This window comes from Somniosus microcephalus, chromosome 22 (assembly GCF_052327205.1).
Source record: "Somniosus microcephalus isolate GS21.2 chromosome 22, FLI_Smic_1.0, whole genome shotgun sequence".
Classification (NCBI taxonomy): domain Eukaryota; kingdom Metazoa; phylum Chordata; class Chondrichthyes; order Squaliformes; family Somniosidae; genus Somniosus; species Somniosus microcephalus.
The window spans coordinates 62040353-62063598 of record NC_141008.1 but is presented as its reverse complement, the minus strand read 5'-3'; the positions used below and the strand labels follow the sequence as shown (position 1 = coordinate 62063598).

Here is a 23246-nt window from a genome sequence, read left to right as displayed (position 1 = left end):
CTCTTGTTCTCCATTAAAAGATTGCAAGTTCCCCGTTCTGCCCCTATTTTTGTAGGTTGCCATTCTGGATTTATCTCTGAGTCCGCTGAGTGATTGTACGGTGCAAAGTTTTTTAAATTCTATTCACATTTCTATTTATTATCTCTGGTGCACTGGGTTGCAGAGGTGATTGTTCTCCTGTTGAGAATGCCCAGTGCAGGCAAGTTGTCTTGCTGTATATTTGTAATTAAGACCATGGTAACAGGAGGTTACAGGTGACAATCTCAGTACAGGAAACTCTCGATTTACCGGCACCTAAATAACCGGAAATCTCGGTTAACCGGCAAAATTCAGGAGTAGGTTCAGGTAAGTTTTACTTCATATTGTACTTGCCTTCCTCGATCTGTTGCTGTGCAAGGGTGTGGCTGCAGCTGTTGCTAAGCTACAGAGACACTTGGAACTTGTGGCCATTGTTCTGAACCTGTTGCTAAGCAACAGGGTTTGTTGCTTTATACGGAGCTCTCAGCTCTCCGTATCTTTTACTATAGCTCTCGGTTATCCGGAATTTTTGATGAACCGGCACCATGTCGGTCCCGGATAAAAAAAAAGTTTCCTGTACTATTTCATGTTTTGGTTAATAATTTATTGTACTTCCTTAACTAGCTCACAATCTCAGAATTACTACTTGTTTGGGTTAATAATTTATTGTGCTTCCTGAACTAAAAATGGCTGCATTCGAATAATACTCGTAGTTACCTGACTGACGGGGAAAGATGCCATAAAACCACTGGAAACTTGGGTTGTGCTGCCACCCACTGGTACAGGAAGGTTCATTCCTACCACAGACTGGCCAGTGTGAACAGACATAGATACAGTCGGACCAGTTGGCACCGATATCATAGACTGCTGTGGAACTGAAGTAGGCAAAGTCATCGGGGTCCCACTTAACGTAGGAATAGGAGCAGATGGAAACTGGTTGAGATTTTCAAGGTTCAGTGCAGGAATGCCTCTCTGGGGGGAAAAAAAAAAGAGCACTGTCTAGTACAATGTAGAACTAAAATCACAATGGACAGATTATACAGATTTTTTCCCACAATATTCCAGTTTAAAGTTGTGCTACCCTATAATCAACTCAGACTCTGAAGTTTCCAATTACATTCGGTTGCTTACCAAACACAATATTTTATATATCTAAGGGGCACTATGCCCTTTATTTACAACAGCATTGTCAATCACGATGACAATCCTATGTCAGTAATTCCTTTGTTAATTATTCACTGTCATGAACAAGTACTGCAAGGCTATTGATTGATTTTTTTAATTCATTAGATGTGGGCGTCGCTGGCAAGGGCAGCATTTATTGCCCATCCCTAATTGCCACCTTCTTGAACCGCTGCAGTCAGTGAGGTGAAGGTACTCCCATACTTCATTGGTACAACTGAGTGGCTTGCTCGGCCATTTCAAAGTTAATCACAATGCAGTGGGTCTGGAGTCACATAAAGGCCAGGAGATTTCCTTCCCTAAGGATGCATTTTTATGGTAATCCGGTAGTTTCATGGTCATCATTAATGATACTAACTTTTTAATTCCAGATTTATTTAATTAACTGAATTTAAATTCACCTGCCGTGTTGGGATTTAAACTCCTGTCTCTGGGACATTAGTCCAGACCTCTGGATTACTAGTCTATTAGCATAACCGCAATACTACCGTACCCGATAGTACTGCAGTGCTCCATTTTCAAAGGAAGACCAGTGGATCTCAGATTTTAAAATGTTATTGATAAAGTTTAAACACCATCGAAAGTTGTGATCCATAAAGGTTGGGGGGAGGATAAAACCATATCAATGAATTTCATAACACATGTATTCAAAAATATAAATTGTCTTTGAACAATTTCAATCTAATATTCTGCTCCAAGATGCTAAAGATCAGTTATGAGCTGCTCAAGCATCATGTGAACGCCTCAATCACATTACTAGCTCAGTCACTCCCAAGTATCTAATATTCTCTATACTAAATTTAGAAATGGAAATGCATTTAGCAATCATCCTTACATATTCTGCAACATAAACTGAATTAAATTTAAAAAAAAAATAATCCAAATAATTACAGGTACATTAATTGATTAAAAAAAAAGAAAAATGTTACAATACCTGCGACATAGCTATCATAGCCAATACTGTGTAGAGTTCCTCTTTTGTAAGTTTGCCTGGTGTCGCTCGATTGGCAAAAGCCCATATCTGACCCAGCATCTCTCTCGGTAAACCCGACGAGAGAAGAATTGGGTAGAGTTTTGCTGTATCAATGCCCGCTGGGGTAAGAGTGGCTTCGAGAACTTTCTTGTAGAGTTCTGTTGGAACATTTTTGGTAAATTTGCAAGTCAAGAATGCCTTAAGCTTAATGAACACTCAATTTCTCATGACCTGCTGTTGTGCGCTATGTTGTGAGATCAAGAAATCCAACTCCCTCCCAACCCCCAGCCGCTCAGTTATATCACTGTTACCATCCTACAATGAAGTAATTGTGGGGAATAGGAGGAATTAAAAAAGGAAAATTCAGTAAAGTTTAAAAATGTATGAAGAGTAAAATTTCCCAGCGCACACCGTAACCAACTGAATTGTTTAAATATATAACGGTCATGAATGGAAACTGTACGGTTAGATCACACGATTTCCAGGGTTACAAAACCGTGAAAAGTGAACTCCTTCAAAAATGATTCCTTTAACCATCACTTTCAGCTAGAGGTTTAAAGAAGCACAAAGCACATTATACCTGGGACAAGACTGTCATTGAAGAGCCAGGGTGGCAGCATGGGCTGAAGGGTGTCCTGTGTAGGGTACACTCCTACACCTAAAGAAATAAAGTAAATGAACAATTACATTGGAAAATAAAATGACACAGCATTGTCTACAAGTCTTATCTCAGAATGAAAGCTGCAATGTGACATGTCCTCTCAACTTGCTGAATTCCTGTTCAGAATTTCTGAAAAATGTCCAAAGTGATTAGTTAAATGATATTTATCAGCGTGCTTTATTCTTGTTAAATCTTAGGCAGAGTGCAGGATTTTCCATTGCTCAGTTTCTTTCCCTATTGGCTGATAAATTGAAAGTGTCAGGACTTAAATGTGGAGGAAATAATTCCAGAGGAGTCAACACTTTCCAAGGAAATTCAGTCAGTCAGTCAGTCTCTTTTTGCAATGGGCCCTAGTGTGTTTTTCCTGAAGGTACCAACCCCTTATTCCCTCGCCCCACACTTTTCATGTGATTTTCCCAATCTCCATGGGCCACGCACAAACCAGACGGAATCTGTTCCGAAACCTCCACCAATTTCACTCTGAACTGGCCACCAGGAGGCACAAGAGGCAGCACAATTACGTTTTCTTCTGGGAAACACCTGACCTCTGCTCAGTAGCAAACGAATCATGGACACAAACCCCTTCACACTGTGGCGCTGCAACCCACTGTGGCAAAGAGGCGCCAACAAACTGCAAACTACTTGAAGTCATTACATTGCCTGCTCAAAGGAAGTTACTTATACTTGTACACATAATATGCAGGTCTATAGTTTAGTTGTATTGCTAGATTACAATGTGCACGAACACATGTTCTCCGAACAGATCCTTTATTGGTGACACCTACCAGCACTGTTTTTAGTTCGTGATCTGGGATCCCTCACAAAGATTTAGAAATTGCAAATCAATAAAATGTGATAATGCTTCAATAATGAATTGGAAATTCATGCTTTAGCAAAGTTTCCACTAAGTAATACCTGATTTATGGTGATGTGAAAGTATGTGAATGTAGACTTTAATACACATAAAATGAGCACCAATTTGATAATCTCAATTACTTTAAACTTGATTATACTAGACAGAATAATCTTGGCGGGGTGTATTAAATTGTATGAAATGACAAAAATGAGATAGAATAATGAAAATTATCTTTAATTTATCTATATAATTTAACTATCCCTTTTAATCACTTGCAAAAAAGTGAACAAGTGGGATTTTTTTTTGAGAGGGGATGGACCAAGAGATGCAGCTACAATCAAACACAAATCACACAGACATTTCTCCTGAAACCCTTTGGCATCTACAGCTTTCAGAAGGCTCACATCTTCCCATCTTAAAACATCCGCAAAATGATTCCATAAATGCTAAGAATTACAATCAAAATACTTTGGAGTCAAAGAACGATAGAAAATAATTTGATTAAAAATCTTTGAATAAATCACAAATATTAATCTCAACATTTTTAACTATAAAGAAATGCTACTGGCCTTCTTCCCTGGGGTCCAGCTTATAAATATTAATACACTAATGCTCAACAAACCCAGTCAGAAGCACCTCACATGGAAGCTCAATGTAGAGACTTAACTGATGCTATCTTTATGATCATATTAGTGACTTGAAAGACATTTACTGCGAGATATTTATTTTCCTCTCTCTGACTGGCTGGAGTACATGCAAAGGCTAAACTTGAAGTGCAATGCGTAACCTACACATAATTCTTATTTTTATGTTGATCAATAATGTTACCTGTGTTCACAAAAATCAGTACAGCAGCACTCCTTGAATAAAGTTCAGTAAAAGTTGGAATAGCTTTGAGATGCAAAAGCCTGTCATTCGACACAAGTGAATTATAAGGGATCACAAAGACAGTAAGTGATAGGAAACGTTGATGAGAGGGAATGATAAAAGGTTAACAAAATTAGAGAATTAAAAGAAAAATTGTATTTTTCCTGATTTTGCAGAATCCTGGTTATTAATGATTATTTAAAAAAAAACAAGTTTGCTCACCACTGTCTTTGGCAGGTGACTCTGGCTCTGGATCCTTTGGCATGTCTGCTGTGAAGACACCACCGAGGTTTTCAGTTTGGATGGCCCAGTTACAGGCCTTGGCACTGGGCTGAAACTGAGTCGAGACTGAGGCTTTAGACCCAATGCGAGCCAAGGGCCGAGACTGGTTAAATTTAATGTGCGCCTGCTTAGGCATGCTGAGATCACAGGAAGCAAACATTTTCTCCTCCAATGAAGGGCCTAAACAAACAGGAGGTGGAACAAGTGTTTCCTAGCTTAGTTCAGTGAACAACACATAACTATGCTTCATTGAAGTTTCAGACTCCAAGATTACGCACCTTAATTCCGAAAGATGTGGTATCAATTAAATATGTATCAATATTTTGTAAAAATCAAACACTTTCCTTTTGTACAAAGAACCAAAAATCTAAAATAGTTCATTGTGAATATGATGTTTTATCAGTTGAAAAAAATTAATAAACTAGTTTGAAAAATTAAAAATGCCTTACATTCGAACAATTTTAATGTTACTTCCTTTACATAAAACACTTTCAGATTTTTCAATTTGAGTGTTTTAAAAATACAAAGTTTCGAACAATTTAAAGTAAGTTCTGTACTTGTTACCTGGGCTGTTTTTTGCTGAATGCCCTGCTGTAGCATACAATGAAGATGCAGCTGAGGGATGGGCTGAAGCAACAGGCCGGGCCGGAGCTGCAGCCAGCTCAGACTGCAGCCCCGACTCCAAGTTGGGGTGGAAGGGTTGGAAAGGCTGGAAACTGGTGGGAGCCGCAGGTGCGGCGGTTTCAGGCCCTTGAATAAAGTCACTGAATTCTTCATCATCAGGAAAGGCAGGGAAGGGGGGAGGAGGGGCAGTTGATGGGGATGACTGGGGAGCATCTGTAAAAATGGATAAATCAAAATAAGGCAACATAGAAATCAAACAAACTAAAAGAATTAAAAAATACAGGTACATGTAGGCAAATGAACGTTAATAAAAAGTTTCGCTAAACAAAAAACAATTTGTCTACTTCTAAAAACAAACACAAACTATGAAAGCTTTTTAAAAATAAAAATGAAAAATTTACATAAGTAACTCTCCTTCTCCCACTCCCAGAAATAAATCCTCATTTTTTTGGCTCTGTATGTAGGAAAATTGATAAACCATGTCAAACCATTAGAAAGGTTAGTAAAATTAAAGCACGAAGACCAGCATAAACATTGCCGAGGCAGACAGACATTTAGTGAAAAATGCAATAGCCCTGTACTGTACAAGTACCCTGTAACACTTCCAGAGACAGAAACCCAAGCTACACCAACAGCGGAGCTCAATAAGACAATTCAAAACTTGCTGCTGAAGGAGAGAATAATAAAACACGCAGCGGCGGGAACCGTAATCCTGTAGATCTATTTAATTTCCAAAATGTCAATTGTATACTTTTAAAAATAAAATACTTTCAGGGATTAATAGAATTGCTGATTGATCATAATCCTTTAAGGTTTTAATCTATTGACATGTCATACTGTTTTAAAACCACATCAGCTTTCATTTGCTGGGCTTATGCTGACTAAAATAGATCTTGAATATGTTTTATTACACAGGGGTAAGAAAGGTTCCAGTAATAACGGAAATAGCATTGTGCAAACCCTGTAAATTGGAGAAGTGCTAAAAAGGCCTGGTTTGCAAGTCTTGAGTTACATAGGATATACAGCACAGAAACAGGCCATTCGGCCCACCTAGTCCATGCTGGCATTTATGCTCCACTCGAGCCTCCTCCCGTCTTTCCTCATCTAAATCGATCAGCGTAACCCTCTATTCCCTTCGCCCTCATATGCTTGTCCAGCCTCCCCATAAATGCATCGACGCTATTCGCTTCAATCACTCCCTGTGGCAGTGAGTTCCACATTCTCACCACTCTCTGGGTAATGAAGTTTCTTCTGAATTCCCTATTGGATTTCTTGGTGACTATCTTCTATTGATGGCCTCTAGTTATGCTCTTCCCCACAAGTGGAAACATTCCCTCTGTATCCACTCTATCAAAACCTTTCATATTTTAAAGACCTCCATTAGGTCACCCCTCAGCCTTCTTTTTTCCAACAGTAAAGAGACCCAGCCTGTTCAATCCTTTCCCGATATGTATACCCTCTCATTTCTGGTATCATCCTTGTAAAGCTTCTCTGCACCCTCTCCAGTGTCTCTATATCCTTTTTATAATAGGGTGACCAGAACTGTACGCAGTACTCCAAGTGTGGTCTAACCAAGGTTCGATACAGGTTTAGCATAACTTCCCTACTTTTCAATTCTAACCCTCTAGAAATAAACCCTAGGGGTCAATTTTTTGGCCGCCGTTGGGCGGCTTTTCAGGCGACCGGGGCCGAAAATGGCCGAAAAAGGTCAGGACACCCCCCCCCCCACCACCGGATTCCCCGCCCCGTCCAACTTTCGGACCGCCGTTTCCCCGCGACCCGCTTCAGTCCCGCCCGCCGCTGGCGGGACTGGTCGTCGGGACCCTAATGACCAATAATTACCTTGTTGAAGAAGATTTTCCGGGGCCGTTGCGACTTTGGGGCTTTCCCCACCTGAAACACGCTTGCGGGGAACCCCGCCGATGAGAGCTGGCGTGAAGCTTGCTGGCTTGCTTGCTGTCAGCTGCAAGTCAGGGAAAGCTGCGATTTAAAGGGACAGCACTTGTATGTTGAAGGACCTTGTTGCTGCAGGCTTGGGGCTACTTCTTCAAGGCTTAGGCACAGCTGTGGAATGTTGGAGCCTCACACACTTCTCCAATGTGATCTCCTGGGAAGCCCCCCTTGCCACCCTCACTCAGCGCTTCCTCAGCGGAGGCATCTGCGAGAAGCATGGGACGCCTTTTTTTCCTTCCCTTCTTGCCATTAGAGGATCTCCAGCAGCAGAGGCGGCAGCAGCAGAACTAGGAACAGCAGGATGAGCACCAGGATGCTGCTCACTCACCTGAAGCTGCACAGGCCAGAAGGGGCCAGCGCTTGGAAGTGGCTTGAGAGCACCTTGCTGCGCTTTAGGGGGCCATGGGGACCCGTTTCTGCACTGGCAGCCCGACTCAGAAGGACTTCCATGAAGATCTGGTTTCTTTGTTCAACAGATGGCCAACACTCCTCAAGAGATGTCATTCTCTTATGAGCACTCACCATGTTTTCCGTACCCTGGCGAGTTATCTCCTCCATGGAGGTTGCCAACCTTTCCATGGTGATGCGTTCATGCGCCAATGACTCCACAAAGGCTCTGCTCATGGTCGCTATGGACTCCTCCATTCGCTCCACACTCGCAGCGACCCTGGAGACAAAACCTGCCAGAGACTCCTGCATCTGTGCATGGAGATCCATCACCTCTTCTCTTGCGGATGGACCCAGAGGCAGAGGGTCGACATGCAGCGCAGCTGAGCTGAACTGGCAGAGTCCTGCGCCCTCCGACAAGGACTCTCCACTGCTGTCCCTGTCTCCAGAATCTGCTGAGGCTCACTTGTGAGCTGTGAAACACCAGGTGACAACACTACTCTATGTCCCGAAGGTCCCCCCGAGGTGTGAGTGTCTGCACTGGTGCTGGGTGCGCTTACCTCTGCTGACGCTGTGCCCTCAGGAGGTTGGAGCTTCCTCGGAGGAGACTGGCTGCACAGCCTCTTCCTCCTCCACAGTGAGGACGGGGGCTCTGGATGGTACCGTGGGGGAGTAAAGGAAGGAGTTAGAGATGTAATGCCAAGGTTCTTCTGGTGACTCTCAGCGAGTTGGCAACTGCTGACACCTGCATCCATGCAGCATTGGCCTCAGTGGGAGGCCTCTTCCTCCCTGACCTAGTCCCAGTTTTATTTGAAATCACAAGCTTTCGGAGCGCTGCTCCTTCGTCAGGTGAAGGCCTCTTCCTCCCTGACCTAGGGAAGAGGACCTCCCTGTGGGCCCTAACCCCATCCAATAATACCTGCAGTGAAGCCTCGTCGAATTTGAAGGCAGCTCGGGGTCTGGCACTGGCCACAGCTGCTGCAAGCTCCTCTGCCATCCTGTATGGTTCGTTTGGAAGCCTTCAGAGGATGTAGTGCTTGCTATGGACCTTGAAAGCACCACGAATGACGACATCATACTGTGGGGATTTCTGACTCGAATTGGACAATTAGCAAGGCTTCCCACATGCTGGGAATTAATTGGCCAATTGAGGGAAAATTGCGTGGAGCTGGCTGACGCTTTTTTATGTGTCAGAAACCCCACATTCAAGGAAACCCGACCATTTCCCACACAAGCCGAAAATCGGGGCCCTAGTGTTTGGTTTGCTTTTTATGGCCTTGCTAACCAGTGTCGCAACTTTTAGTGATGTGTGTATTTGTACTCCGAGATCCCTTTGTTCCTCTACCCCACCTAGACTCGCACCCTCCAAGTAATAAATGACCTCCCTATGCTTCCTACCAAAATGTAGTATCTGTGTTGAACTTCATTTGCCAATTACATGCCCATTCTGCAAGTTTATTAATGTCCTCCTGTAATTTGTTGCAGTCCTCCTCAGTATTGACTATCCCCCCAATTTGGTGTCATCCGCAAATTTAGAAATTGTGTTTTTGATTCCAAAATCTAAATCGTTAATATAAATTGTGAACACCAGTGGTCCCAGCACTGATCCTTGTGGAACACCACTACCCTCCTTCTGCCACTGTGAATAGCGACCTTTCACCCCTACTCTCTGCTTTCTGTCTTGAAGCCAGCTAGGGGCCATTCTGCTACTTGTCCCCCGACTCCGCATTCTCTGACCTTGTTCATCAGTCTATTATGGGGTACCTTATCGAAGGCCTTTTGAAAATCTAGATAAATTACGTCTACTGCATTACCCTTGTCTACTCTCTCTGTTACCTCTTCAAAAAATTCAATGAGGTTCGTCAAGCAAGACTTTCCCTTTTGAAATCCATGCTAACTATTCATCATTACTATGTTTTTGGTTTCTAGATGTTCTTCTATTTTCTCCTTTAGTAGGGATTCCATTATTTTTCCTACCACCGATGTTAAGCTGACTGGTCTATAATTCCCTGGACATGTCCTATCCTCCTTCTTAAATATTTCTATAGTGCTAGAAGCAGCAACAGAATGCATGGGGAGAGAGAGAGATGAGTATTCAACATTGTGAAAAGATCAAACTGTTACCTGGAGTTCATTTTCTTCTGAATAGATCATGGAGCTACTTCTTAATTTTTGGTTTGATTTAAAATTTCTCAAATTTTTTATTTTGAATGTAAAATCATCAATTCCCCCCCTGCCAGTCGCTATATACGAGAACCAATTGGGTACATATTTGCAACCTTAAAAGGTAGTGCAGCAGAACAAAATTAGAATGGTGCGAATTACCACCATGTTGTCAGGCTATTCAGAATAATTCCAAGCAAAAATCTGCACAGCGGGTACATTATGAACATAATTTCATTTAAAATGATAGGATTGGTCTGGAAATGAAGCATGACCTGGGTGCAGATTACCGCAATAAAAATGCAAAACAACCTCTAAGCAGCAATAGTATGGGAGAAAAATAATGACAAATTCAAAGACAAGAGAACATTTTTTGGCGCTCTCTAGTTTTTTCTTCCAGCCAGAACCCCTTAAAACTAAGAAAGTAGCTGATTACTGCTTCTCCCCAACTGCTCTGCTCCTCATTTCACTGAAGTGCTGGAACGGCTAACCATACCTGTACCAGGGCAGGAATAACCTCCAAAGGCGGCAGCTGGTTCGAATTGTGATTACAGCGCCTCCCTCCCCAGAGTCATATGAAATGCAGCCAAGATTGCAGGGAAGCCAAAGGGTTTGTGTAAACTTGTTAGTATTCTTAACACATGAAAAAGCACAAATCATATTCCCGAGTGCCTTATTAAGGAACTCGGAGCCATGCTGTTAGAACAGATTAGATGCAACCGCAGCATGATAAAATAGCATGTTAGTTTTCCACATTTATTAATAATCATATAACTGCAATCTTAATGTTAAAAGAACACCATTCAATTAAATTCAGGAATGAATCACGACGTAGCAACACCATAAGTTCATACAAGATATCTCGTACAGGACGTTACAGCCACTTCAACAGCGCAAGACATTGGCATCAAGGGTAGGCACCTCAGGTAAAGAGAGTCAAACAAATGGGATTATTGTTCTAACACAAGAGGTCATATTACCAGGAGTAAAGGAGTTTGGTTTTACAATATTTGAAATTTGCATTATAGGCTGGTCTGTGTTCAGTACTGTAAAATTATAAACTGCATGGAAAATGTAATTTTGCAAAGACTGGCAAGCTGCCTGGTGGTGCAACACATTGGCGTTCCAACGCATTGCACCCCAACAAAGTAAGATGCAGCTTCACTTTTACAATAAACACAGCAAGCTCCTAAATCTCACCCATACTAGACCAGATTACCTTCCCTCACCCCCACTCGTCTCCTTCTGCCCCTTCAAGGAAGTGACTCATGCTGGGATTTCGATCCATAGATCATCCTTCAAGTACCTGGACACGTGTTGACAAACTGTTTGTGGGGAGCATCGCATTCATTGATTCCGAGCTCACCTCATGCCCCACACACATTCAGGTGTAAGAACACAGACTGATTTTCTGTCCCTCTCTAGCCAGGGTTACTGAGATCCAAGTTTGGTGCTCCCATTGCCACCCGGTTGAAATCAGCTAACTCAGCGCAGACCAGGGATCAAACATGGGGCCTTCCTAATCTATGTGGCTCAGTACATCATCAAACATTGAATTTATCAACTGAGCCATCAAGACATCATTTCTTTGGTTGGGGGGTGTGGGGGTTTGGCAGAGGCTTTGCTGATCTAGATTAAGTCAGGAAACCATGCCTCCCAATAGTAGGTTGCACAGCACCATTGAGAAAGGCCTTTGGATTTGGATAATGGTGCAGGGTTATGGGGGGGACATAAAAAGCTTGAAGTCCATATTCTCAAAATATATCTCCAACATTTTTCAGCCTGCAGTGATGAAATCAAATTGAAGTTCCATTGCCAATGGCACACAAAATTCCAATTTTCTGTTTACAGAGTTGCTGTAAATCAAAAACCAAATTTTCCTCACAGCTTAGAGAATTGTAATGTAGAGGGAACTTTCAATGCTTCCCCATTGCCTTCCCAAAGCATAGGCCGATAAATATCTGCTACTCATTATTTAAAATTTGAGCCCTGCACCTCCGCTGTTGAAGACCCAACATGCTGCATCTGGTGGAATAGTGGAAGCACAGATTCCCGCTCGATCCAAACCAGCAACAAGCAGATTCAGTAAGGGGGTGGTCTGCAATAAAACAGAGATCATCACCCTGTTCATGTTTGCAGACTGAGGTGTAGCAGAAAATGATTCCCAGTCAGTACCAGCTGAACATGCCAGGGTGGTGGGGGAGGAAGAGAAAGGCTGTGGTGTTTAAGGTCGGCTTAGCTCTTTGTTTGTCTCCATCATAAATCACGGACAAGAGCATCTTCTTGTCAAATTAGATTCGAGAAACTTGTAAGTGTGCCAGTCATTTGCTATTACAGTAAGCTTTATTCGTTTAAGGGAGTACTGTTACCTGATTTACTGGGATGTGAAGTGGGGCCTGGGTGCATCTTTGCATCCCTTGTGAATCCAGCAAGGTTTCCTTTAATGGCTTCCAAGGCGTCATCTCGGTTCTTTTCCCCCATCTGAAACCAGTGAATTAATACTAAATAACATGAAGTTGTGATATTATAGCTAGGAAGTTTTTTTTTTTTTTTTTTAAAAAGAGAAATGCCATTACTTATCCTAATTTAAAAAAATAAAAACACTTCATATAAAATGTGCTTCTATTATTTATACCCCTGCAGTTCTCGGTTTTTTGTGCATATGTTCTGACAGAAAATGAGCAGATGTGAAACACTTTCCCAGAGGGAGAGGGTGTAACAACAGAAAAAAAACACAAGGGTGAGGCAACCCACATCTGCACCTGCCAGGTAAACTGTAGAGGCCTGGAAACAGATTAACCTCTTCCTTAACAGTACAAGGGGTGGGGAAGGAAAGCTACTCATATTTTCCTCTATTTTGTGAAGTTAAAAAATAACCTACTTTCAGCCATGCCACTGTGGAGTGGTGGTAAGCAGATGTCCCCACAGAGACAGGAAGATTAGTTAGGGCTGTTCTCACACACCTCTCAGCAGCTGATTTCATAGCTTCACTGGCAGAGAAGCTTGCCCACCAAGGAACAGACAATGCAGTGTAGAGAGACCAGCATAACAGGGAACGTCAAGAAGCATTTAAATAACCTCAAAAGTATATAAAACAAAACAAAAACAAAACCACAATCCTTTAAAAATTATGTACAATTTCTCTCATCATGGATTCATCCAATCGCCTGGCTGGTGAATCAAGTCAAGGGTACAAAGGATCTGATTGAGGTTTATAAGATGATGAAGGGAACAAATTGTGTTCCAGTTGACAGTTTGTTCCAATTAAATAGTTTAGGGAAGACTGGGGTCATAATTTTCGGTTGCGTAAGGCCAGATCTAGGTTAGCTGTCAGGAGGTGGTTCTTTTCCCAGAGAATAGTGGACCTCTGGGAACAGGCTGCCATCTCGTGCGGTGGACGGCGATTCGCTGAATTCCTTCAAGTGAGAGCTGGACCTGTTTCTGGTTGGAGTGGACATCACCTCTTACAGAAGGTAGGTACTTCAGGAAATTCAGAGACAGAGTGATCTCCTGGACTAGTTTCGATCGCCTAGATGGGTCGGAGCGGAATTTCCCAGATTTTTTTCCCCCCCAAATTGGCCTGGGTTTTTATCTAGTTTTTTGCCATACCAAGGAGATCACATGGCTTTGGATGGGGTGGAGAGTACACGAGACATTGTAATACACAAGGTATCATATGTGTGTGGAACAGGCTGGATGGACCGAAGGCTCTTTATCTGTCCGTCATTGCCCTTATGTTCATACTTGCAATATCACTCCACCAATTCACAAAGCTCATTAGGAAAAAAAAGCACCGCAGGCTATTTATTAATCCAACCTTACCACATACACAATTCAACTCCGACCAGTTGCATTCTACACTTATCCATGGTTCCATAAACACAAAATCCACTGTGTTTTGTGCCAATTAGATAATCTGCCTATCCTTATAACCTTCAACTCTGTTCTGGAAAAGATAGCCATCCAAGCTTTCTTTTAAAAAGGAATTGATGAAGACAGCATTAATTGCTTTTGTTTGGTATCTGCTGAACATCTGCACTATTCAGTGTGAAAATAAAATCTTCTAATTTGTGCAAAACTCAATTATCAAAAATTAGCTCGTTAATTCTGTATGCATGTATTCTAACTTTGGAATCACAGTCTTCGTTAAAAACCTGCATATATCTACATTGGCCCAGATTTTGCAGTAAAAATAATGGTGAGGATATCAGTGCTCACCGTTATTCAGGAGTAAATCGGACAGCAACTTCCAGCAACGGCACATGAGCAGTTGCATATTGCTGTTCGAGTTGCCCTGTTCCTCTAGAAGCTTCGCTAGAACAGGATCTCGCCAAGTGGCTCGGCATTCAAACACATAAAGGGTATGAAGTTTGAAGAAATGCGAGGGAACCAAGGGTCTAGTGAGAAGGAGGAATTAAAGGAAATTAGTATTGGTAAAAAAAGTGCTGGAGAAATTAATGGGACTGAAAGCTGATAAATCCCCAGGGCCTGATAATCTGCATCCCAGAGTACTAAAAGTAGCCATGGAAATAGTGGATGCATTGGTTGTCATCTTCCAAAATTCTATAGATTATGGAACAGTTCCGGCAAATTGGAGGGCGGCAAATGTAACCCCACTACTTAAAAAAGGAGGGAAGAGAGAGAAAAAACCAGGAACTACAGACCGGTTAGCCTAACATCAGCAGTAGGGAAAATGCTAGAGTCTATTATAAAGGATGTGATAACAGGACACTTAGAAAATATCAACGGGATTAGACAAAGTCAACATGGATTTATGAAAGGGAAATCATGTTTGACAAACCTACTGGAGTTTTTTGAGGATGTAACTGGTAGAATAGATAAGGGAGAACCAGTGGATGTGGTGTATTTGGATTTTCAGAAGGCCTTTGATAAAGTCCCACATAAGAAGTCAGTGTGCAAAATTAAAGCACATGGGATTGGGGGTAATATACTGGCATGGATTGAAAATTGGTTAACAGACAGGAAACAGAGTAGGAATAAATGGGTCTTTTTCAGGGTGGCAGGCAGTGACTAGTGGGGTACCGCAGGGATCAGTGCTTGGGCCCCAGCTATTCACAATATATATCAATGATTTGGATGAGGGAACCAAATGTAATATTTCCAAGTTTGCTGACGACACAAAACTAAATGGGATTGTGAGTTGTGAGGAGGATGCAAAGAGGCTTCAAGGCGATTTAGACAAGTTGAGTGAGTGGGCAAATACATGGCAGATGCAGTATAATGTGGATAAATGTGAAGTTATACACTTCAGTAGGAAAAACAGAAAGGTAGAGTATTATTTAGATGGTGATAGATTGGGAAATGCTGATGTACAAGGGGACCTGGGTGTCATAGAAACATAGAAGATAGGAGTAGGCCATTCGGCCCCTCGAGCCCACTCCGCCATTTAATGAGATCATGGCTGATCATCCAAATTCAGTACCCTGTCCCTGCTTTCTCCCCATATCCCTTGATCCCTTTAGCCTCAAGAAATATATCCAACTCCTTCTTGAATATATTTAATGAATTGGCCTCAACTGCCCTGTGTGGCAGAGAATTACACAGGTTCACCACTCTCTGGGTGAAGAAATTCCTCCTCATCTCAGTCCTAAATGGCTTACCCCTCATCCTTAGACTGTGACCTCTGGATCTGGACTCCCCTGCCATTGGGAAGATCCTTCCTGCATCTAGTCTGTCTAGCCCTGTTAGAATTTTATAAGTTTCAATGAGATCCCCTCTCATTCTTCTAAACTCTAGCGAATATAAGCCTAATCAACCCAATCTCTCTTCATACCTGCCATCCCAGGTATTCGCTGCACTCCCTCCATGGCAAGAACATCCTTCCTCAGATAAGGCGACTAAAACTGCACACAATACTCAAGGTGTGGTCTCACCAAGGCCCTGTACAACTGCAGCAAGACATCCTTGCTCCTGTACTTAAATCCTCTCGCTATGAAGGCCAACATACCATTTGCCTTCTTAACCGCCTGCTGCACCTGCATGCTTACCTTCAGCGACTGGTGCACAAGGACACCCAGGTCTCGTTGCACTTCCCCTTTTCCCAATCTATTGCCGTTCAGATAATAATCTGTCTTCCTGTTTTTGCCACCAAAGTGGGTAACCTCGCATTTATCCACATTATACTGCATCTGCCATGCATCTGCCCAATCACCCAACCTGTCCAAATCATACTGGAGTTTCTCTGCATCCTCCTCACAGCACACACGCCCACCCAGCTTTGTGTCATCTGCAAACTTGGAGATATTACATCTAGTTCCCTCGTCTAGCTCATTAATATATATTGTGAATAGCTGGGGTCCTAGCACCGATCCCTGCGGTACCCCACTAGGCACTGCCTGCCACTCGGAAAAATACCCATTCATTCCAACTCTTTGCTTCCTGTCTGCCAACCAGTTCTCTATATCCAAGTCAGTACCTTACCCCCAATCCCGTGTGCTTTAACTTTGCACGCCAATCTCTTATACGGGACCTTATCGAAAGCCTTCTGAAAGTCCAAATACACCACATCCACTGGTTCTCCCTTATCTATTCTACCAGTTACATCCTCAAAATATTCCAGTAGATTAGTCAAGCATGATTTACCTTTTGTAAATCCATGTTGACTTTGTCCAATCCTGTCACTGTTTTCCAAGTGCTCTGCTATTACATCTTTTATAATGGACTCCAGCATTTTCCCCACTACCGATGTCAGGCTTACCGGTCTATAATTCCCCGTTTTCTCTCTACCACCCTTTTTAACTAGTGGGGTTACATTAGCTACCCTCCAATCCATGGGAACTGTTCCAGAGTCTATAGAATTTTGGAAGATGACCAGCAATGCATCTACTATTTCTAGGGCCACTTCCTTAAGTACCCTAGGATGTAGATTATCAGGCCCTGGGGATTTCCCATCAATTTCCCCAACACCATTTCCCTACAAATACTGATTTCATTCAATTCCTCCCTCTCATTAGACCCTATGTTCCTCGACATCTCTGGGGGGGTTATTTGTGTCCTCCTTTGTGAAGACAGAACCAAAGTATGTATTTAATTGGTCTGCCATTTCTTTGTTCCCCATTATAAATTCCCCCGATTCTGACTGCAAGGGACCTACGCTTGACTTCACCAATCTTTTTCTCTTCACATATCTATAGAAGCTTTTACAGTTTTTATGTTCCCTGCAAGCTTACTCTCAATCTATTTTCCCCCTCTTAATTAATCCCTTTGTCCTCCTTTGCTGAATCCTAAACTGCTCCCAATCCTCAGGTTTGCTGCTTTTACTGGCCAAATTATATGCCCTCTCCTTGGATCTTATGCTAGCCCTAATTTCCCTTGTTAGCCGCGGTTGAGTCACCTTTTTTGATTTATTTTTATGCCAAACAGGGATGAACAAATTCTGTAGTTCATCCATGCGATCTTTAAATGTCTGCCATTGCCTATCCACCGTCAACCCTTTAAGTAACGTTCCCCAATCCATCCTAGCCAACTCGTGCCTCATACCATCGTAGTTTCCTTTATTTAAATTCAGGAACCGAGTCTCTGAGTCAACTATTTCACTCTCCATTTTAATGAAGAATTCTATCATATTATGATCGCTCCTCCCAAAGAGGCCTCGCACAAGATTGCTAATTAATCTTTTCTCATTACATAATACCCAGTCTAAGATGGCCTGATCTCCAGTTGGTTCCTCGACATATTGGTCCAGGAAACCATCCCGTATACACTCTAGGAATTCCTCCTCCACAGTATTGTTACTAATTTGGTTAGCCCAATCTATATGGAGATTAAAGTCACCCATGATAACTGCTGTGCCCTTATTGCACGCGTCTCTAATTTCCCATTTAATGCCATCCCCAACCTCAGCATTACTGTTTGGGGGTCTGTATACAACTCCCACTAACGTTTTCTGCCCCTTGGTATTTCTCAGTTCTACCCATACAGATTCCACATCATCAGAGCTAATATCCTTCCATACTATTGTGTTAATCTCCTCTTTAACCAGCAATGCTACCCCACCTCCTTTTCCTTTTTTCCTGTCCTTCCTGAATATTGAATACCCCTGGATGTTGAATTCCCAGTCTTGGTCACCCTGGAGCCATGTCTCCGTAATCCCAATTATATCATATCTGTTTACAGCCTTGTACACCAGTCACTGATAGCAAACATGCAGGTGCAGCAAGCAGTTAGGAAGGCAAATGGTATGTTGGCCTTCATTGCAAGAGGATTTGCATACAGGAGCAAGGCTGTCTTACTACAGTTGTAAAGGGCCTTGGTGAGACCACACCTGGAGTACTGTGTGCAGTTTTGGTCTCCTTACCTAAGAAAGGATATACTTGCCATAGAGGGAGCGCAGCGAAAGGTTCACCAGACTGATTCCTGGGATGGCAGGACTGTCGTATGAGGAGAGATTGGTTCAACTAGGCCTGTATTCACTAGAGTTTAGAAGAATGAGAGGGGATCTCATTGAAACATAAAATTCTGACAGGGCTAGACAGACTGGATGCAGGGAGGATGTTTCCCCTGGCTGGGGGGTCTAGAACGAGGAGTCACAGTCTCAGGATATGGGGTAGGACATTTAGGACTGAGATGAGGAGAAATTTCTTAACTCAGAGGGTGGTGAAACTGTGGACAAGTCACTGAATATATTTAAGAAGGAGATAGATTGATTTCTAGACACAAAAGGCATCAAGGGGTATGGGGAGAGAGCAGGAATATGGTATTGAGATAGAGGATCGGCCATGATCATATTGAATGGTGGAGCAGGCTCGAAGGGCCGAATGGCCGACTCCTGCTCCTATGTTTCTATGTTTTCTAAGTTGCGGTACTTACCCACTAGATAGCCACTAAACATGCCAGATAAAGTTAGGGCTTGTCCATTCAAGTGCAAGTGAATTTTTAACGGCGTGATAAGTCTTAATTACTGCTAAACAACTACTCTGGGACTGAAAATCTACTTTTACAGTGTGGAGTCTCGTTCCTTCAAATTTTAATTATTTTTGGAGATTTTTTTTTAAATTCTAATTTTTTTTAAAAACTTTTTCTTTCCATCGCCTTTAACTCTCTCTTAAATCGCATCTTTCTTTCTCCCTCTTTATTTCACTTTCTGTACATGATTTGGCATTGAATTAACTAGTCTCAGTAAGGATTCTTCAATCCGATTGGTTAAGAGGACACACAGTCGCTTGCCCTGTTCACACAGGTTCTAGAGATCCCCTGTAGAGGGTACCACGCTGTTTTGGCTCTCTAATCACCGCAGGTTCTAGAGCAAAAGCCCATAGGAAGTCTGTGGGCAACTGCAATTGTAATGAACAATTAGCGCCGTTCATTCGCTGCTGACTGCAAAATCCAGGCCTTTATAAACTTCAATTTTCCTCTTGTAGTTGTTGGTTCTTTATTCATGAGCACTGATTAATTTGCGCGCAAGCTTCGACAAAGGGTGATGCAGGCTATATAACAATGGTTAGCATTACAGCCAAGCTTGATCCTGTGCTCGCCCGATATTCACACACACTTCCAGCCGGGGTTGCTATTGTTAATCAGGATTGGGAACCTTGCCCAATTTTCTACCTGCTAACCCAGCAATGTTGTGGCTAAGTGTACCAACCCTATCATCACCCCTGCAGAGATCAGTTAAGTTAGCACAGGCTGGATACAAAACCTGGCCCCTTCCTGACCTGGACTCACTGATCAAACTAGTTAAGCCATCAGGCCATTCTCTTTCACTTTTGAAGATGATACTAAGATGGGGGGGGAAAGTAGTGAGTGAGGAGGACATAAAAAACCTTCAAGGGGACATAGACAGGCTAAGTAAGTGGGCAGAGATTTGGCAGATGGAATACAATACTGGAAAGTGTGAGGTTATGCACTTTGGCAGGAAAAATCATAGAGCAAGTTATTATCTTAATGGCAAGAAACTGGAAAGTACTGAAGTACAAAGGGATCTGGGGGTCCTGGTGCACGAAACTCAAAAGGTTAGTATGCAGGTGCAGCAAGTGATTAAGGCGGCCAATGGAATGTTGGCTTTCATTGCTAGGGGGATAGAATATAAAAATAGGAAGGTATTGCTTCAGTTGTACAAGGTATTGGTGAGACCGCACCTGGAATACTGCGTACAGTTTTGGTGTCCATACTTAAGAAAGGACATACTTGCTCTCGAGTCAGTACAAAGAAGGTTCACTCGGTTAATCCCGGGGATGAGGGGATGGACATATGAGGAGAGGTTGAGTAGATTGGGACTCTACTCATTGGAGTTCAGAAGAATGAGAGGCGATCTTATTGAAACATATAAGATTGTGAAGGGGTTGGATCGGGTGGATGCAGGGAAGATGTTCCCGATGATGGGTGAAACTAGAACTAGGGGGCATAGTCTTAGAATAAGGGGCTGCTCTTTCAAAACTGAGATGAGGAGGAACTACTTCACTCAGAGGGTGGTAGGTCCATGGAATATGCTGCCCCAAAAAGCTGTAGAAGCTACATCATTACATAAATTTAAAACAGAAATAGACAGTTTCCTAGAAGTAAAGGGAATTAAGGGTTATGGGGAGCGGGCAGGAATTTGGACATGAGTCTAGGTTCGGATCGGTCATGGCCCTGTGGGTAGCGGAGCGGGCCCAGGGGCCGTGTAGCCTGATCCTGCTCCTATTTCGTGTGTCTAATTCTGTTAGATGCAGGAGATGGTTCTGTGATAGTAGATTGGCGGTTAGGATCAGATCAGCCATGATCTTATTGAATGGCGGAGCAGGCTCGAGGGGCCGATTGGCCTACTCCTGCTCCTATTTCTTATGTTCTTATGTTCTTCTCTTCAAGGAAATCAAGTTTGGGTCAGAGTCTCTCTTCATTCGCATCCCTCTTTGAACTCTAACCAATCCAACAGACTTCTTTTGAAGGAAAGGAGCCCCAAATTACACGTGGCATTCAGAACATAGTCTCACCGATGAGTTAATCCAGGTTAAAATAAGCAGCTTTGACTAATTAGCAAATGGCCTCGAGCCCCACCCCAAAAAAGTGCCTATTCTGAAACTTGAGGAAACTTTCTGTGCCAACAAATAAAACGAACCACCTGGAACAAATGCACATCTATGGCACCGCTGAGGAATACCTTAGGCTTTACACTGCTCAGAAGACGTAGCTTCTGCTTTTGCTCTTCAAACTGTCGGCGCTTCCGTTCCTCTTCCATCATCTTTTGCTGCTGTTCAAATCGTTTCCTGGAGAAACAGAAGTAAACAAAGACTAAATATCAGTGATAACAACAGAAAACGCTGGAAAAACGCAGCAGGCCAGGCAACATCCGTAGAGAGAAAGAGAGTCAACGTTTCAGGTCGAAACCCTTCGTCAGAACTGAGAAAAAAAAGGCAGGAAACGAAAGAGATTAAAAGGCAGTTTGGGGGCTGGGAAATGAGGGAGGGGATGAAAGAAGAGACATTAAGAGATATTCAAGGCGAGACGAGATGGTAATAGAACAGGTAAAGAAACAGACAATGGCTCTAGATGAAGTGTGAAATGTGCCGGAAGAGAGACAGCTGCCATGTGGGAGAGAGAAAAAAAAGGAAAAGGCACAAACCAAAAGAGTGGATAAAAAATATAAAAATATAATAGGGGCCGAGGTTATGATATGAAATTGTTGAACTCGATATTGAGTTCACTAAATATCAGTGCGTGGTTATGGCAATATTCACATGCTTACAACCATCTCTGGACTAACCAATTACTCATTCTTAACTAAATAATACAACTATTCCAAACAACTATCCAAAACAAACTATTTGGCCTGCCTTCTCAAAAAGCCACTCATTTCAATGCAAATTTTTCAACAAAAGATCTAGAATTTCTCACCGCTTTATTATCCTTTGCATACAGTATACATTTGGAGAGCACAAACGGGAATGAAATTCTCCCAATACATATTACTCACTATTGATAATATTTAAGCATGCACTGGGGAGTGGGACGAGACACAAATAACCACCCAGGGAGTTGAAGAAAAATGTAACTACTTACATTACTGCAATAAAACAGATGACTTAGTGAAATACTTTTACAGCTCTGCTGCCAGGTGTATGTTTGCTGGGTTTAGGCAAAGTCAGGAACTCTCAAGATAAGAATTTGTAGGCTGACCTTTTGTTCAATATTCGCACCCCTGCAGAATCACTTCCACTGCTTAACTTGACCAAAACTACAGCTTTGTTGTTTTTTTTTTTTTAAAAAGACAGTAAATTATGTAGTCACTCCAAAGCATTCCAAATCAATTGAGAATCAGAAAACCATCTTACTGTTGCTCTTCAGCAAACTGCTTTTGCATATCTGGTGTGTATTGTGGCGGAGAAGGACGCATCCCCATGTAATGATGCTGTGGCATAAATGGCATTCCAGCTGGTGGCATTGGTCCCATTGCCATTCCACCCTAAAGGCAATAAAAGGTTAAAATAGATTAAAATAGTACCTCTGAATGAGCATAACAGGAATGAAAAACATCAATCAATCCAACTTGCTTGCCTTGCCATTTAGATCCATGTACAGAACCTGCTCATCTCCTGTGTACCCTCTACACCTTGTTCAATAAGGCTAACTAATAAAAGTCTTGATAGAAACATCACCATGGTAGCCCAATACTCCCTTGAGTGAGTTGTTAATAATTAAGCATTCTATAATATATGGGAAATTGATTGATATCCAAGTGTTCCCTTTAAATAAACATTCCACTTGCACAGTGCCCATCAACTAACGAGTACTGTTCCTTTTGATAATGCACTTAAATCATACGTGACAATAAATAAATACAAGTACTCTGCCCTAGGGCTAAGTTTCAACAGTATCTCACACAGCATGGGGTGGAACTGTCACATCAACAAATCTAAAGCTATAAAATGTCATGGTGACTTTCCCTGGCATGTTGAGGGGGGGGGGGGGGGGGGGGGGAGGCGCGGGGGTGAAGAGATAAAGCATTTGGCAAAAATATGTTTCTTTAGCACACATTTCTTTCTTCCCCCTTCCCCCCACAATGTTTCTGTCGGGGCAAGGAGCGTCTGCTCCCCTAGAACTTCTTGGTCTCCCCGTGCAATTCACAGCTTAGAGGGCGAGCAGGTGGCTTTCATACAGCCTTTTAGGGTGTGCAATTGCTGCTCAAGATTGATTCTCCCTCTGATTTTGCCCTCTCTGGGGGCAAAAATGAGTGCCAGATCTCAGCAGCTCCCCACATTTGCACAGCAGAGATTGGGAACTCCATCGGTGAAGGAAATTGTACCCTGTGTCCACCGTTCCAACACACTTGATTGTGTACATTA

At 42.6% G+C, this 23246-nt stretch overlaps 1 protein-coding gene across 6 annotated transcripts in view; it reads right to left on the bottom strand.

Annotated features, from left to right (window-relative positions):
- Positions 1–23246, bottom strand: part of synrg (synergin, gamma) — a 109919-nt gene that overhangs the window by 75115 nt on the left and 11558 nt on the right. For 3 of the 6 annotated variants that reach the window (XR_015073260.1, XM_085964926.1, XM_085964927.1), the window contains exons 4-11: positions 22236–22366; positions 21065–21170; positions 12336–12447; positions 5404–5676; positions 4780–5019; positions 2754–2831; positions 2135–2331; positions 736–990 (exon numbers count right to left, since the gene is read on the bottom strand). Coding sequence is in view for 5 of the 6 variants with exons in the window: in XM_085964926.1 (XP_085821052.1) it covers positions 736–990; positions 2135–2331; positions 2754–2831; positions 4780–5019; positions 5404–5676; positions 12336–12447; positions 21065–21170; positions 22236–22366 (1392 nt within the window). In the remaining variant the exon portion in view is untranslated. The remainder of the gene's footprint in view (positions 1–735; positions 991–2134; positions 2332–2753; positions 2832–4779; positions 5020–5403; positions 5677–12335; positions 12448–21064; positions 21171–22235; positions 22367–23246) is intronic. The other 3 variants (XM_085964929.1, XM_085964930.1, XM_085964928.1) reach the window with 2 other exon arrangements.